The 14,257-nt window shown below is 35.5% G+C and overlaps 1 protein-coding gene and 1 long non-coding RNA gene across 2 annotated transcripts; both read right to left on the reverse strand.

Moving 5' to 3' along the window:
- Window positions 1-4,081: 4,081 nt before the first annotated feature.
- Window positions 4,082-5,889, reverse strand: LOC133831520 (zeatin O-xylosyltransferase-like). The gene has a single exon (XM_062261864.1). It carries the CDS (start codon window positions 5,661-5,663, stop codon window positions 4,230-4,232), a length of 1,434 nt encoding a protein of 477 aa, XP_062117848.1. The 5' UTR covers window positions 5,664-5,889; the 3' UTR covers window positions 4,082-4,229.
- Window positions 5,890-6,404: 515 nt separating this feature from the next.
- Window positions 6,405-6,964, reverse strand: LOC133831523 (uncharacterized). The gene is made up of 2 exons (XR_009892528.1): window positions 6,909-6,964; window positions 6,405-6,705 (listed from the first exon to the last, which is right to left on the reverse strand). It is a non-coding gene; the product is annotated as an uncharacterized LOC133831523 (long non-coding RNA).
- Between the last annotated feature and the right edge of the window lie 7,293 nt (window positions 6,965-14,257).

Raw genomic sequence — 14,257 nt, forward strand, 5'->3', positions numbered from 1 at the left:
TTACCTGGTCTAAGACCAGATGATTTCAGCCAAGGAATATGACCCCGGTGACTGTTTGTCACATGGCTGGGGGACGCTGTCCTTAGTTACGACTCTAGAGTCGGGAGGATGGTTATGTTAGTGACTATCACCGTGCACCTATCCTGATCAAACTTATGAAGGAACCACTTATCAATTGAACTGTACCCACTTCTGTGACTTTTGGCTATTGTCACCTACCTGTTTTGGACCGTTGGTCCTGAATGGCTGTTACAATTACTGTTGATATTACATCATGTTATCTGTTGATATTATATCATGTTATATTGTGTTTTCTTGCTAGGCTTCGGCTCATGGGTGCTACGTGGTGCAGGTAAAGGCAAGAGGAAGCTGGACCATCCTTGAGTTGGAGAGCTTAGGTGATGACGTGTACATATGCAGCTGCTCATCCACCACGGCCGAGGTTTAAAGTGGAACTAGGGTTGAACCCTGTTTTGCCGCTTAGAACGGCCTGTTGTAAATATTTTCTGTAATAGACTCTGAAACTATATTTTCGGGATCCCAATGTATATATTAAACGTTCTAGTGAAACGTTACATCTTAACCAAAAATGCTTAATCCCTAAACCGCTAATCATACTTAGTTCACATTTTTGGCCAAATGACTCGGTTAGCGAGTTTAGCACTGTTTACAAGGCACACCGTAACGGTCCCTGGGATTTGGGGCGTTACATTTATGTTTTGGGGCTTATAGTTGTTACTAGGTATAAAATGCGTGCAATGCACGTTATATTTTGGTGAAGCAAAATATAGAACACAATGCCTCCATTTGGTGCCTTGTTATACGCTTATATATATATAAGCACACACAAAGAAAAAGAAAAGTTGGGTTTTTTCAATTATAGCCTTTAAAGGAGATTGAGTTCTTGATAAATGTAAAAAAAATTGGTAGTGCAGCAGAGGATGTGGCTTTGTTTCTGAAGAACACTAATGACTTGAATGAAACAATGATCAATTTTGCAAGAGACTTAATTCTAGAACTGTATTTCTTGGGGTCGAAAATTTCTTAATAAATACCTATTACCAAACACATATATAAGTAAAAATAAATTGCAGGATGATGCCCAAGCAATCATATAAAAAAAATTCACAAACAACTAAAAGCACAAAAGAACAGTAAAGTTTATATATTATCAAATTGAAAAAATTCCTTAAAAAGTAGGACATTGGAGTAAAAATCTAAATGTACATTGCTGGACTTCACTAATTCCAAAACAAACAATCACAAATTCAAATGGGTTCCATTAAAAGATTCAATCAATCTATACAATATTCCAAGAAAGATGATTTAGTACCTCTCGATTATCAGTGACCTTGAGAACCAATTTTCCATCGCAATGTCTGTATTTCATTAAAAGAGGAGGCTTGATGAGATAATGATTTTAATCATGGCTGTAAATGCCATTGGTTGTGTCTTATGGTAATGGTTGTATATTTTTCAACAGTTGCATTGTTTGACTAAATTATAGAATCTATGAAAGTGTTAATAACCAACTGTTAAGTAGTACTAAAATCTGTTAAGTAGTGCTAAAATCTGTTAAATCATACCAAAATCTGTTAAATACAAAACTCTGTTAGATGACCATTTATATAATAGGTAAAGATATAACAAACCCTATCACATTTATGTTTTGGGGCTTATAGTTGTTATATAGCAAACCCCAATAGTTATATGTTTTTGGGGCTTATAGTTGCTTAACTAGCAAATCTCATTGTAGTATGAGGCTTATAGTTGCTTAGTTAGCAAACCCCAATAGTCACCATGTACATGGGTTAGAATTATAATATGTGTTATAGTATTTGATATATGTTCATAGTTTATGTGTATGATTATGTCCATGCTTGTAGTAGATTTTCCTTGCTGGGCATTAGGCTCATTCCTTTATGTTTTATCTGTGCAGGAAAATAGTTATGGTGGCGGGAAGGTTCATGGCAGCTTGGGAATGTGTATTGAGGCATAATGGAATCGGTGGACTGCGTGAACAATTCGATGATGAAGTTGTTTAAGTCTTTCAATCATATTTTCTATGTATTTTTCCGCATCTGAGTTGTAACGAATTTTAAGATTTAAGTCATGTTCTATTTTATTTTCAAAACAATGAGATCTCATATCATAACTGCATTTTTATGTATTTTAAACCTTTACTTTACAGTTTTTAAATAAAGTCATGGTGATTTCATATGTATGTTTTCTTAAGATTAGTGTCTGTGTATAGTAGTTTATTAATGGTCCAAAGTCTAGAATAGTTGGGTCGTTACAGACGTCTTTGACTCGGTTCGCCCGTGCAATAGGACGTATTGGCTGTTCTTGTACTTGTTCTACTTGCAAATGTTCATCTACTGGATCTTCATTCACTGAATTGTATCCTAAGTCCTCATTATGTTCAGCTACTAGATCATCATTCACATAGGGGTTGTACTCATACTGGTTGTCCGTCAGGTCACCAATAGGACATCCTAAAGTACTGGCTACTCCCTCAGGTCCAGGAGTGGAATATGGATCTGCGATGACAATCTTTTTAACAGGAGTGACACACAAGGCCAACCATTATTTAGATGTTACTCCTAAGAATGCACGGACACCAAGATCACTTTCAACATGAACGGGTGTAAACGGTTGGTCACCGCATGTGTAAGGAACCTCCAATTTCAACCCATACATCTGTTTATCAACTTTAAGTTCCTTGTGCAATATGTCAAGAAGTTGCAAGTACGTTACAGTATCCTCCATCGATATCACCATGCATTGAGGGTCCTTGAAAATCCACTTATTCCCTTGTAATTCCCAAACATCATTGTAGGATACAAAACGTAGACAATGGAACATGTGTTGGAAAAAATATATATATAGAAATTGTCATGAAAACTGTCAATTTTTCAAAAATTCATGGAAAAAGACCATTATCGAGCTATAATCGAACGCTATCGAGTTACCATTGAGCCCATAATCGAGCTCTTATTGAGTTAGTATCGAGCTACCATTTCTTAAACCGAAAATAAAACCTAACCAAAACCTTCATCGAACCCTATCGAGCACATATCGAGAAAACAACTACACTAAATATTCTAGGGTCCAATCGAACCCTAATCGAGTTGTCATCGAGCACAATTGAGCAACAAAACCTAAAACTATCGAGCTATTATCGAACTATATCAAGCAGCATCGAGCTCATAAAAGAACCTTCTTCTACATACCATCGAGCTCCTATCGAACCGTTATCGAGCTCTTATCGAGCAAAAAAGTTGCAGAAAACCCAGAAAAATGCAGATCGTGGAATCTGACTAAAAAATCCCAAAAACACACTAATATAGGCTCAAATCTATTCAAAATAGCAAAAAAAAAAAATGTAAGCAAATAATACCCAACACATAAAATGAACAATCTTATTACCCATAGTTTTTCTCCTCCAAAAACACTCAAAATGGATGTTGCCTTTGATATTGGTGACTTCACAGAGATAATAGAGATAGCTTACAACGATTTCGACATGAAAATCATACAAAAGAGAGGGGAAAGGAAGATAAGATTTTAGGATTTGAAGATATAATGGGAAGGGTATTTTAGATATGAGAGGAATGTTTAGCATCAAATTGAAAAGATTATTAGTACTAGGATTTTTTGGTAATATTAGGTATTATTAAGAATCGATTGTGAAATTTCCATATATATATATATATGGAGATTCTTTGTGGGGATGTCACTATTGCCCCTACCAGCAAGGGGCGTTAATGTTAAGGTTTGTTTTATTTGATTAATGCGAAAATAAAGGCTTTAATCGGAGAGATAGGGGTATTTTTTTATTTCATGCAACTTTGTTGAACATTAAAATGTGATAAATTATCATTATTTTGCAGCAGTGAAATCAAGTGTAGAGCTTTTATAATGGTAAACTTACATAGAGGAGAGGTTGAACCTGAATTAAGAAGGGAATTAGTCTATTTCACTTTCACCATGCTCAAAAGGAACACAAAAATCATAATGATAACACACAAGCACATACCTGAAATAGTGATATATTTTCGTGAAGATGCTGTAGTGACCATTGTTAGACAAAACACCCAAAAACTTGCTTCTTACTATTTTAGCTAAGACAAGTTGACCATGGAAATGGGATCAATATCATAATACAATTATTTCAACGCACCAGAGGCATAGAACACAGCGAAATAGTATTATTTATTGAGCCAAAACTATCTAGTGATCTGAGAAATGAAGGAATCTAATTCTAACCGAGAAACTCCTCCTTCAGCAGTAGTTTTTATCAACTCACCACCCAACTTCTCAGCTCTTTTCCTGATCTCATCTCCTTCATCAGAACTCATTAATTTCTTCACAACTTTCTCAATCGTGGATGAACTTACTAGCTCTTCTCTCTTTTCCCATTCCCCCACAGCCAAACCAACTTTAACAAACTCAGTGACAAAAGCAGCATTCATGGGCTGATCTGAGTGCATTGGCCAAGCTATCATGGGCACTCCCAGGCTCATACTCTCCATGCAAGAGTTCCACCCACAATGACTCATGAACCCACCTGTTGATGGGTGCCCCAAAATCTCCAACTGGGGCACCCATTCCCTCACCACCATTCCCTTTCCTTTCACTCTTTCTTCGAACCCTTTTGGAAGCTGAGGTCCTCTAACTTTCTGTTCATCACCGAAAATGTCTCCTCTGTCTGCATCTCTCAAAACCCAGAAAAAGTTCACTTCACTTTTCTCCAACCCAATTGCTATTTCTTCAATCTGTCTGTCTTCCAAGAAAGTTGTGGTTCCAAAAGAGATGTACAAAACAGAGTTGGGTTTCTGTCTTTCCAGCCACTCTAAGTAATAAACTTGTTCTGAATCGCCATTGATGGAGTTATTGAGTGGGCTCTTCTTGCAGATTGTTACAGTGTCTAGAGGCCCAACTGCCCAAAGCTTCATATTGTCATCACTTTCTAGCTCTTTCTCGAAAATGATATCGAGAAAGTCGCTTTCAATAAGCCTACAAGCGTTGTAAAGATGGCCAGATTTGTTGGCTCTCATAAACGGAATTTGTTTAGCTACTAAGGCATCAAACCTTGGATCAAAACTCCTTGTCCAAGAAGGAATCTTGGCCTGATTTATCTGCTCATGATCAATCTCCAAGCCTCCTCCCATGGAGTCTCGGATGAAGGAAACTCCAGAAATAGTAGAGAGACAATGGAAAACGTAAGTTTCCGAGTTGTGTGCTAGAGAAGCAGTGTCTTGAACGACATAGCTCATCAAGGAATCATGAATAACAACAACTCTTTTGGCTGTCGTTGAGAGCCTAGCGAGGAGATCTGAGAAGGGCTGGCGAAGGTGAACAGAAGCTTCAAGTGCAGGCATGAGATGTATAGGGAAGTTGTTTGCAGTCTTGGTGGGCTGAGGAGAGACAAAGTGTGGAGTTGGGAAGTCATGAAAATGGATTTTGGCTAAGTGGTGAAGAGGGTTTGGAGCTCGAGACTTGACCTGGGAGTTGTGAAGAGCTGAGCTAACGTAGTGGACTGGGATGTTGTATGAGGAGACGACATGGGAGAGCTGAAGCAGTTGGTTGAGGTGGCTTTGAACTGGGAATGGTACCATTAACACTACAACTGATGACAACTCATCTTGAGAAGTCGCCATTGATGGAACTTGCTTAAGATTTTTCTTTTCCTTCTTTCAGCTTAAATCTACGATAGACTGCTATATAGATATAAAAATAATATAATGCTTGCAGACAAAACTGACAGACTAATGGAACGCCGAACGTGGTTAGCCATCTCCAACGCTGGCAACGTTGCCAGCATATAATTAAAAAAAGAAAAGAAAAAAAATGCATAGCGTGAGCAACGTTTGCCAAAACAATTGTTGAATATGGCACCAGCCTTGCTGAACTTAAATATATAATATCCTGGTGTCATACACTATTATTAGGAGTGTTCAAAAGACACTCCTAACTACCAAAGATCACCTCCAATTCTGATGCTAAAGCGTCGCTATAGCCATTTATGGTCCCCAAATTAGAATATTGACAAGAAATGTTGCCAAAAGAATATTGCCATTTTACTTTTTATTTTTTAAAAAAATATATTTTTGATTAGGTGAATGAAAGAGAATACACAAGCATTAATATATATATTTTTTTTTGGCAATGTGTAGAGTACTAGTATTATAGATGCTCCACCGATCAAATTGTCTGAGTTATGAACCAAAATTTATGGTGAGGGGAGCTATTTATTTATTTTTTATTTTAAGGGGCTAAAATGTAATATTTTTTAACTAAGAATTTTCTTTTCTAATTTCAGGAGTTTTTAATGTAATTTTTCTTAAATTTTGAAACCTTTTCTTTAATTTTAGGGGCTCAAATATAAATCTTATATAAAATGATTAAAATAGCCAATTGAACATTAGGCATAATGATTAAATTACAAAGATAAGCAAGTAATGCCTGTATATTTCTGTGTGGGTGTGTGAATGTATATTATTTATATATATAATTATATACGTTCCATCTATCAAATGGCACATAATTTATTTATGATATATAAATTTATAGACATGTGGAAAAATGTCCTCTCTATCACAGTCAAACTTAAGTAGAACCTCCATGGCCTCCTCTTGGAGTATACATCCACACTGGTCTTCCATCCAATTTTTGAGTTGGCCTTGCATTTGCTTCATATCCCTAAAATAAAACAAACAACCAAACCAAGTTTAGTTTTATGACATGATACACAAAATATTTTAATTCATGGAATAGGAATAGGATTTTGTCCCATTAGAGATCAATAGTTGGAATGATAAGATGGTTATTAATCATTGGAAGCGGTACAAAATCCAAAGCCTAGAAATTATCATGTAAAACACTATTGTTGTATTGAGGCTTACATCATGGACAGCTTCCCTTAATGCATGAACTTGCTCCCTTGAAACTGTTCTAACCTGTACAATAACAGAATGTCAGTAAAAGGAAAATATATTAGTAAAAAAGATGGCTGAAGTTTGGGAGACGGCTAAGGAAGTTTGGGAGCACTTGGAAAGGCTGTATACACAGTCTAATTTCACAAAGCTGTATCAGTTGGAGATTGACATTCGGGCCCTTCAACAGAATAGCATGACCGTTCAGGAATTTTATTCTGCTATGTCTAATCTGTGGGATCAGCTTGCTTTGACTGAGTCAGCGGAGTTACGGGCATTTGCCCCTTACATTGCTCGGAGAGACGCACAACATCTGGTTCAGTTTTTTATGGCTCTTCGAGAAGAGTTTGAAGGTCTTCGTGGAACAATCCTGCATCGCAGTCCTCTTCCGTCGGTTGATTCGGTGGTTAATGAGTTGTTAGCAGAAGAGATTCGCTTGAAGTCTCGTGTTGATAAAGGGGGGGGGGGGTGGAAAAGGGGATTCTTCCTTCTCCGAATCCCTCTGTCTTTGCAGTTCCTCATCGGCCAGCCTCCAACAATCAACACAAGACTCAAGCCAAGGTTGGCTACGACGAATGCAGTTTTTGCAAGCAAAAGGGACACTGGAAGGCTGAATATCCCAAACTGTTGAACAGGGTGCAATCACCGAATCAGTCTCCTCACTGGAAATCTGGCAACCAACTTCATCGACCTCTTCATTCTATGTCTTCGAACATGGCAGCTATTGTTCCACCTGCAGATTCTGGAATCACTCCTAGTACCTGTTAAGAAAAATAATATTGCCTCAATGGAAATGGTAAGATAATGTTACAACTCTATGCAAAATATTACAATGGACAAGATTGATTAAATAAAGTGTTACAACTCTATAACTGAAAATACAAATACAACAAAGGAAATGAAGAAGATGATGAAGAAGAAGAGAATAGTAAAATACAACTCAAAACAAAAGTTACAAATAAAATAAAGTGTTTGGACCAAATGAAGAGATTACAACTCTTTAACAAAATATACAAGTAAATAAAACAAGAGAATAAGAAGAAGAACAATAGAACAAAAGGAAGAACATAAACCACAAACAAACTCTCACTTACACAACCTAAGTGAAGAGGATTGGGGATCACCAACTTGAACAAGGTTTAAAACATTTGTCCAAAAGCTTATTTCCCCCTAACTCAAGCACTAAGGGATCTCTCTCAGATTTTGGAAATGCTTTATGGAATTATCAAGCCTCAAGGTGTTTCTAGCCAAGTGCTTTAGTGGATAGAAATGGTGTGTCTTACAAGCGAGCATTAGGCTCCTATTTATAGAGTTTAGAGATACCCTTTGAATTTCAAATTCCACCAACCCACATGGCTGTTACCAATGATTAATTGAGTGTTTTATGGAATTAAAATAGAGAATTGGGAGTTACTAAGCTGTTGGAATCGTTCAAAGTTGGATAAAAAACTGAAATTATAGAAGCTGTCAGCCATTAGGGCCGCGGCGCTAATTCCAAGCGCCGCGGCCCTCAGTCAATTTCAGCAAGACATTTTTTCAGTTTTTTCCAAAACGTTCCAATTTATTCCCACTTGATTTTGTAACTTCCATACACAATATGGGAGTTAAAATCACATCTCTATCAGCCATTTCTCAAATGGCTTTAAGAAATTCATCTCAATATTGTGTAACAACAAATCTACACAATAATGGGTGATATTTAGGAGTTACAAATTTGTGATGAATTTGTAACACCAAATATGTTACATGTTTGGATATTTCACATATATCAAAATAATGTAACTCTCTATTATATGTTACAATATGTGACATTCCATGTCACATTTATTTAATCTAAAACATTATATTATAAAATAATATAGTATTACATTATATTATAAAATAATATAACATTCCCCCACTAGATTAAATAGTCATCTATTGTAACACTTATTTAGTCAATCATTATATTTAAAATATAACATATCCCCCACTTGATTAAATAAGAACTCTCTCTTATAGGAGTCATTGCATTGATGCATAAAGTAAAGTGTTTTTCAACTTGAACTTTACTATAGTGTAATTATCACAAAATTTGTCGAAAATTTGGTTGCACTAGGCATTGAACCATCTTTTCATGATGACAAATCGGTGATAATACACACACCTTTGCGATGTTCACTTGAGACCTCTATGTCTCGCTTTGCACCGTTAATGGCCATATGCATTTTCCATTCATGGACGTTCTTGAGAATACTCTCAATTCTCATGAGAGGCGGCACCACCCCTATGTCCATATAAGTAGAATTCTTACAGTATTTTGTTACCAAAAATACTTGTCTTTACAAGACTGAATTCTATTAAAAAACCTTTCGGTTTTAACCCTCCTCTTGGTAACACACAAGTACTCAATATCTCAGATGGGACTTGTTTTGAGTACAACTAATATTCACTTGATTGACTTGTTATTACCTATTGAACCTAACACTAGTTGAATAACTAGTGTTAAGATAGGTTACCATCAATCGTGAATCTCTTTAGGGAGTTTAAGTCCCATCCCTCGAGATGATGCAGCCACTAAATCCCTCGTTAGTGGCTTAGTGAAAGGATCCGCCAGATTTTCACTTGTTCTCACATAGGATATTGAGATGACTCCTCTTTGAATCAATTCTCTTACATATCCATGTCTTAGACTAATATGTCTAGACTTCCCATTATACACTCCGCTGTATGCTCTAGCCAATGTTGCTTGGCTATCACAATGTATCGATATAGTAGATACATTATCTTTTATTAGGGGAATCTCTATCAACAGATCCCTTAACCATTCAGCCTCTTTGCCAGTAGCAGCTAGAGCTATGAACTCTGCTTCCATAGTGGAATGAGATATACAGGTTTGTTTCTTGGAACCCCAAGAAATTGCACCTCCACCAAGTGTAAATACCCAACCAGTTGTGGACAAGTTGTCCCCAAGATTGGATATCCAACTTGTATCTGTATATCCTTCTAATATCGAAGGAAATTTGGAGTAGTGAAGGCTTAGTCCTTTGGTTTTCTTGAGATAACCTAGGACCCTTCCAATTGCCTTCCAGTGATCCACACTTGGATTACTTGTAAACCTACTAAGTTTACTTACCGCAAATGCTATATCAGGTCTAGTACACTGGGCAGCATACATTAGACTCCCTATAGCACTAGCGTACTCCAATTGAGCCACCGCTCTTCCTTCATTCTTCTCTAGTTTTACACTATGATCGAATGGAGTATTGGCATCTTTAACCTTGAGATGGTTAAATTTGTTCAATACTTTCTCAACATAGTGGGCTTGCCCTAGTGCAAAACCCCCACAATGTTTCTTTACTTTGATACCGAGTATGGTATAAACTTCTCCAAGATCTTTCATCATGAAGGTTGATGATAGAAACATCTTCGTTTCTTTTATCCCTTTCATGCTATTACTTAGAATAAGCATGTCATCCACATATAAGCAAACAATGATCACATATCCCTTACAAGTTTTGGAATACAAACACTTGTCTCCATTGTTATGTCTAAACCCATTAGACATGATGGCTTGATCAAATTTCTCATGCCATTGCTTAGGAGCTTGTTTCAATCCATATAAGGATTTTACAAGTCTACAAACTTTATGTTCATATTTTGGCAGGACAAACCCTTCGGGTTGTTCCATATAGACCTCCTCATTGAGGTCACCATTAAGGAATGCCGTTTTGACATCCATTTGATGAACATACAAGTTGTGTATAGAAGCTAAAGCGAACAAAATTCTTATAGAAGTTGTTCTTGCAACAGGCGCATAGGTATCGAAATAATCGATACCCTCTTTTTGCCTAAACCCTTTAGCTACTAATCTAGCTTTAAAGGTTTGGATAGTGCCGTCAATGTGGTATTTTCTCCTAAATACCCACTTACACCCAATTGGCTTAGACCCCGGTGGGAGGTCTACCAATTCCCAAGTGTTATTGGAAAGAATGGAATTCATCTCATCATTTATGGCTTCTTTCCAAAATGCACTATCTCTCGATTGCATAGCTTCTCTATAAGTCTTAGGATCATCCTCAATGAGAAGTACAATAGGAATTTTCCTAATGACTTCCTCTCTATTTCCTTCTACCATGTAGAATGAAATTCGTTGAGAATCTATCTCATCCACTACTAGACATTTGTGATTTTTAAGCTTTTGACTTCTTCTAGGTTCAAAGGGTTGCTTTACATCCTTTTGAGAATTCTCCTCTTGAGAATCAACTTTGGATGTAGAAGCTTGAGAGTTGTTCTCATATAACAAATTCTCCTTTAGAGATGTTGAAGCTTGAGAATTGTTGTCACATAACATATTCTCAAAGAATTCAACTTCTCTAGATTCAATCACAATATTAGACTCTAAGTCTAATAGCCTATAAGCTTTACTATTGTTGGCATAACCAACAAAAGCACACTTTATGGCTCTTGAACCTAACTTTGTTCTATTAGGTTCGGTTTTCTTGCAATATGCAAGACACCCCCACACTTTGAAGTACCCTATGTTGGGTTTTCTTCCTTTCCATAACTCATATGGAGATATCTCATTTTTCTTCATCGGTATTCGATTAAGAATGTGACAAGCGGTTAAAAGCGCTTCACCCCATAAGTTGAAGTTCAACTTAGAAAACACCAACATAGAATTTATCATCTCTAGATAAGTCTTATTTTTCCTTTCGGCAACACCATTGTGTTGTGGTGTATAAGGTGCAGTGTACTCATGAATTATACCATTTTCTTCACAAAATGGATTGAATTCATTAGAGAAGTACTCTCCTCCTCTATCACTTCTTAGCAACTTAATCTTTTTATTTAGTTGCCTAAATAATCTCAAAGTCACTTAACCAACTTTTGTGCGTTTTTCTAAGAGTCTCTTTGAGATTCTTTTGAAAACATCATTTTGACATCCATTGATTTTCTCGTCAAAATCAATTTGAAGATGTCAATTTTAAACACTTAAATCAAAGAAAATAAACCCTCAATGATTTATTTAAACACTTTGATTTCTAATGCTTTGGTTTAACATTATCTCCTCATTGAGATTAATTTAAAACATATCACCATCTTTAACAAGAATGAATAAAATTCTCTTCAACCTTATTCATTATTGGTATAAAGATTCAAAATTGCTTCTCCAATTTTGTAATGTCACCTCATTGAGACATTGAATATTTGAGAATTATTGTCACTAACTAATTCTCAAATATTTTCTCTTTTGATCACACTTTAGACTCCAAGCCTATAGGTCAATATGTCATCCCATAATTTGGATCCACCTTGATCAATTTTTCTTGCAATAGCAAGATACTTATCAAAAGATGTAATCCCCTTAGGTTCATCTTTTCTTATCTCATAATTGAGATGCTCAACACTTTAAATGAGAATTTTAATTTCCAAATAATTCTCTTTATTTACCAAATAAATGGTAACTCATCATATTTCAATAATAGAGGATAAAACATATTAATATTATTATCACCTTAATAATCATATTATATGGCACACCATAATAATCATGATAATTCTCATGTATATATCAACATACTTTTATATATTAACATAATTATGTCTCAAAGAAATTTCACATAATTTGTCAACATATATCCATCATATTAGCATGCATTTTGAATCTCATAATTATATTGTAAGTATATCACAAATATCATACAATAATTCACATATCTATTGATTCACAAAATCATTATATAGGCATGTCAAAAACAACCTAATTATCATGTTTTATAAATTCTCAAAACATAATTTTCATGTCAAATGTATGTACTACTATCTCACTTATAGCATACACAATTTATTCATATATCAACATTTGGAAAACATGTTAATACATGAAATAAAATTTCATCACTATTATATAAAATTTACACTTACCTTGACTTACCATCAAGTTCAATTGAATCCATGAAACCTATTCCACCCTACTAGGTATTGGTTCATGATTTTGATAGTCTCACCTTCCATTGAAACAAACAATGGGGATAAGCTTTTGAATGTTAAGAAAAATAATATTGCCTCAATAGAAATGGTAAGATAATGTTACAACTCTATGCAAAATATTACAATGGACAAGATTGATTAAATAAAGTGTTACAACTCTATAACTGAAAATACAAATACAACAAAGGAAATGAAGAAGATGATGAAGAAGAAGAGAATAGTAAAATACAACTCAAAACAAAAGTTACAAATAAAATAAAGTGTTTGGACCAAATGAAGAGATTACAACTCTTTAACAAAATATACAAGTAAATAAAACAAGAGAATAAGAAGAAGAACAATAGAACAAAAGGAAGAACATAAACCACAAACAAACTCTCACTTACACAACCTAAGTGAAGAGGATTGGGGATCACCAACTTGAACAAGGTTTAAAACATTTGTCCAAAAGCTTATTTCCCCCTAACTCAAGCACTAAGGGATCTCTCTCAAATTTTGGAAATGCTTTATGGAATTATCAAGCCTCAAGGTGTTTCTAGCCAAGTGTTTTAGTGGATAGAAATGGTGTGTCTTACAAGCGAGCATTAGGCTCCTATTTATAGAGTTTAGAGACACCCTTTGAATTTCAAATTCCACCAACCCCCATGGCTGTTACCAATGATTAATTGGGTGTTTTATGGAATTAAAATAGAGAATTGGGAGTTACTAAGCTGTTGGAATCGTTCAAAGTTGGATAAAAAACTGAAATTATAGAAGCTGTCAGCCATTAGGGCCGCGGCGCTAGTTCCAAGCGCCGCGGCCCTCAGTCAATTTCAGCAAGACATTTTTTCAGTTTTTTCCAAAACGTTCCAATTTATTCCCACTTGATTTTGTAACTTCCATACACAATATGGGAGTTAAAATCACATCTCTATCAGCCATTTCTCAAATGGCTTTAAGAAATTCATCTCAATATTGTGTAACAACAAATCTACACAATAATGGGTGATATTTAGGAGTTACAAATTTGTGATGAATTTGTAACACCAAATATGTTACATGTTTGGATATTTCACATATATCCAAATAATGTAACTCTCTATTATATGTTACAATATGTGACACTCCATGTCACATTTATTTAATCTAAAACATTATATTATAAAATAATATAATATTACATTATATTATAAAATAATATAACAGTACCTCGATTGATACACTCACAGAGCAGTTTCAGAAGTTCATTGCCTCGCAGCCACACGCCATGTCAGCCTCCTCACACATAGGTTTGCCTTCTAGTAGTACACCATGTATATCTTCCTCTATATGGGTCCTTGATTCTGGAGCTTCACATCATATGTCAC

The sequence above is a fragment of the Humulus lupulus genome, chromosome 4 (assembly GCF_963169125.1).
Source record: "Humulus lupulus chromosome 4, drHumLupu1.1, whole genome shotgun sequence".
Lineage (NCBI taxonomy): Eukaryota > Viridiplantae > Streptophyta > Magnoliopsida > Rosales > Cannabaceae > Humulus > Humulus lupulus.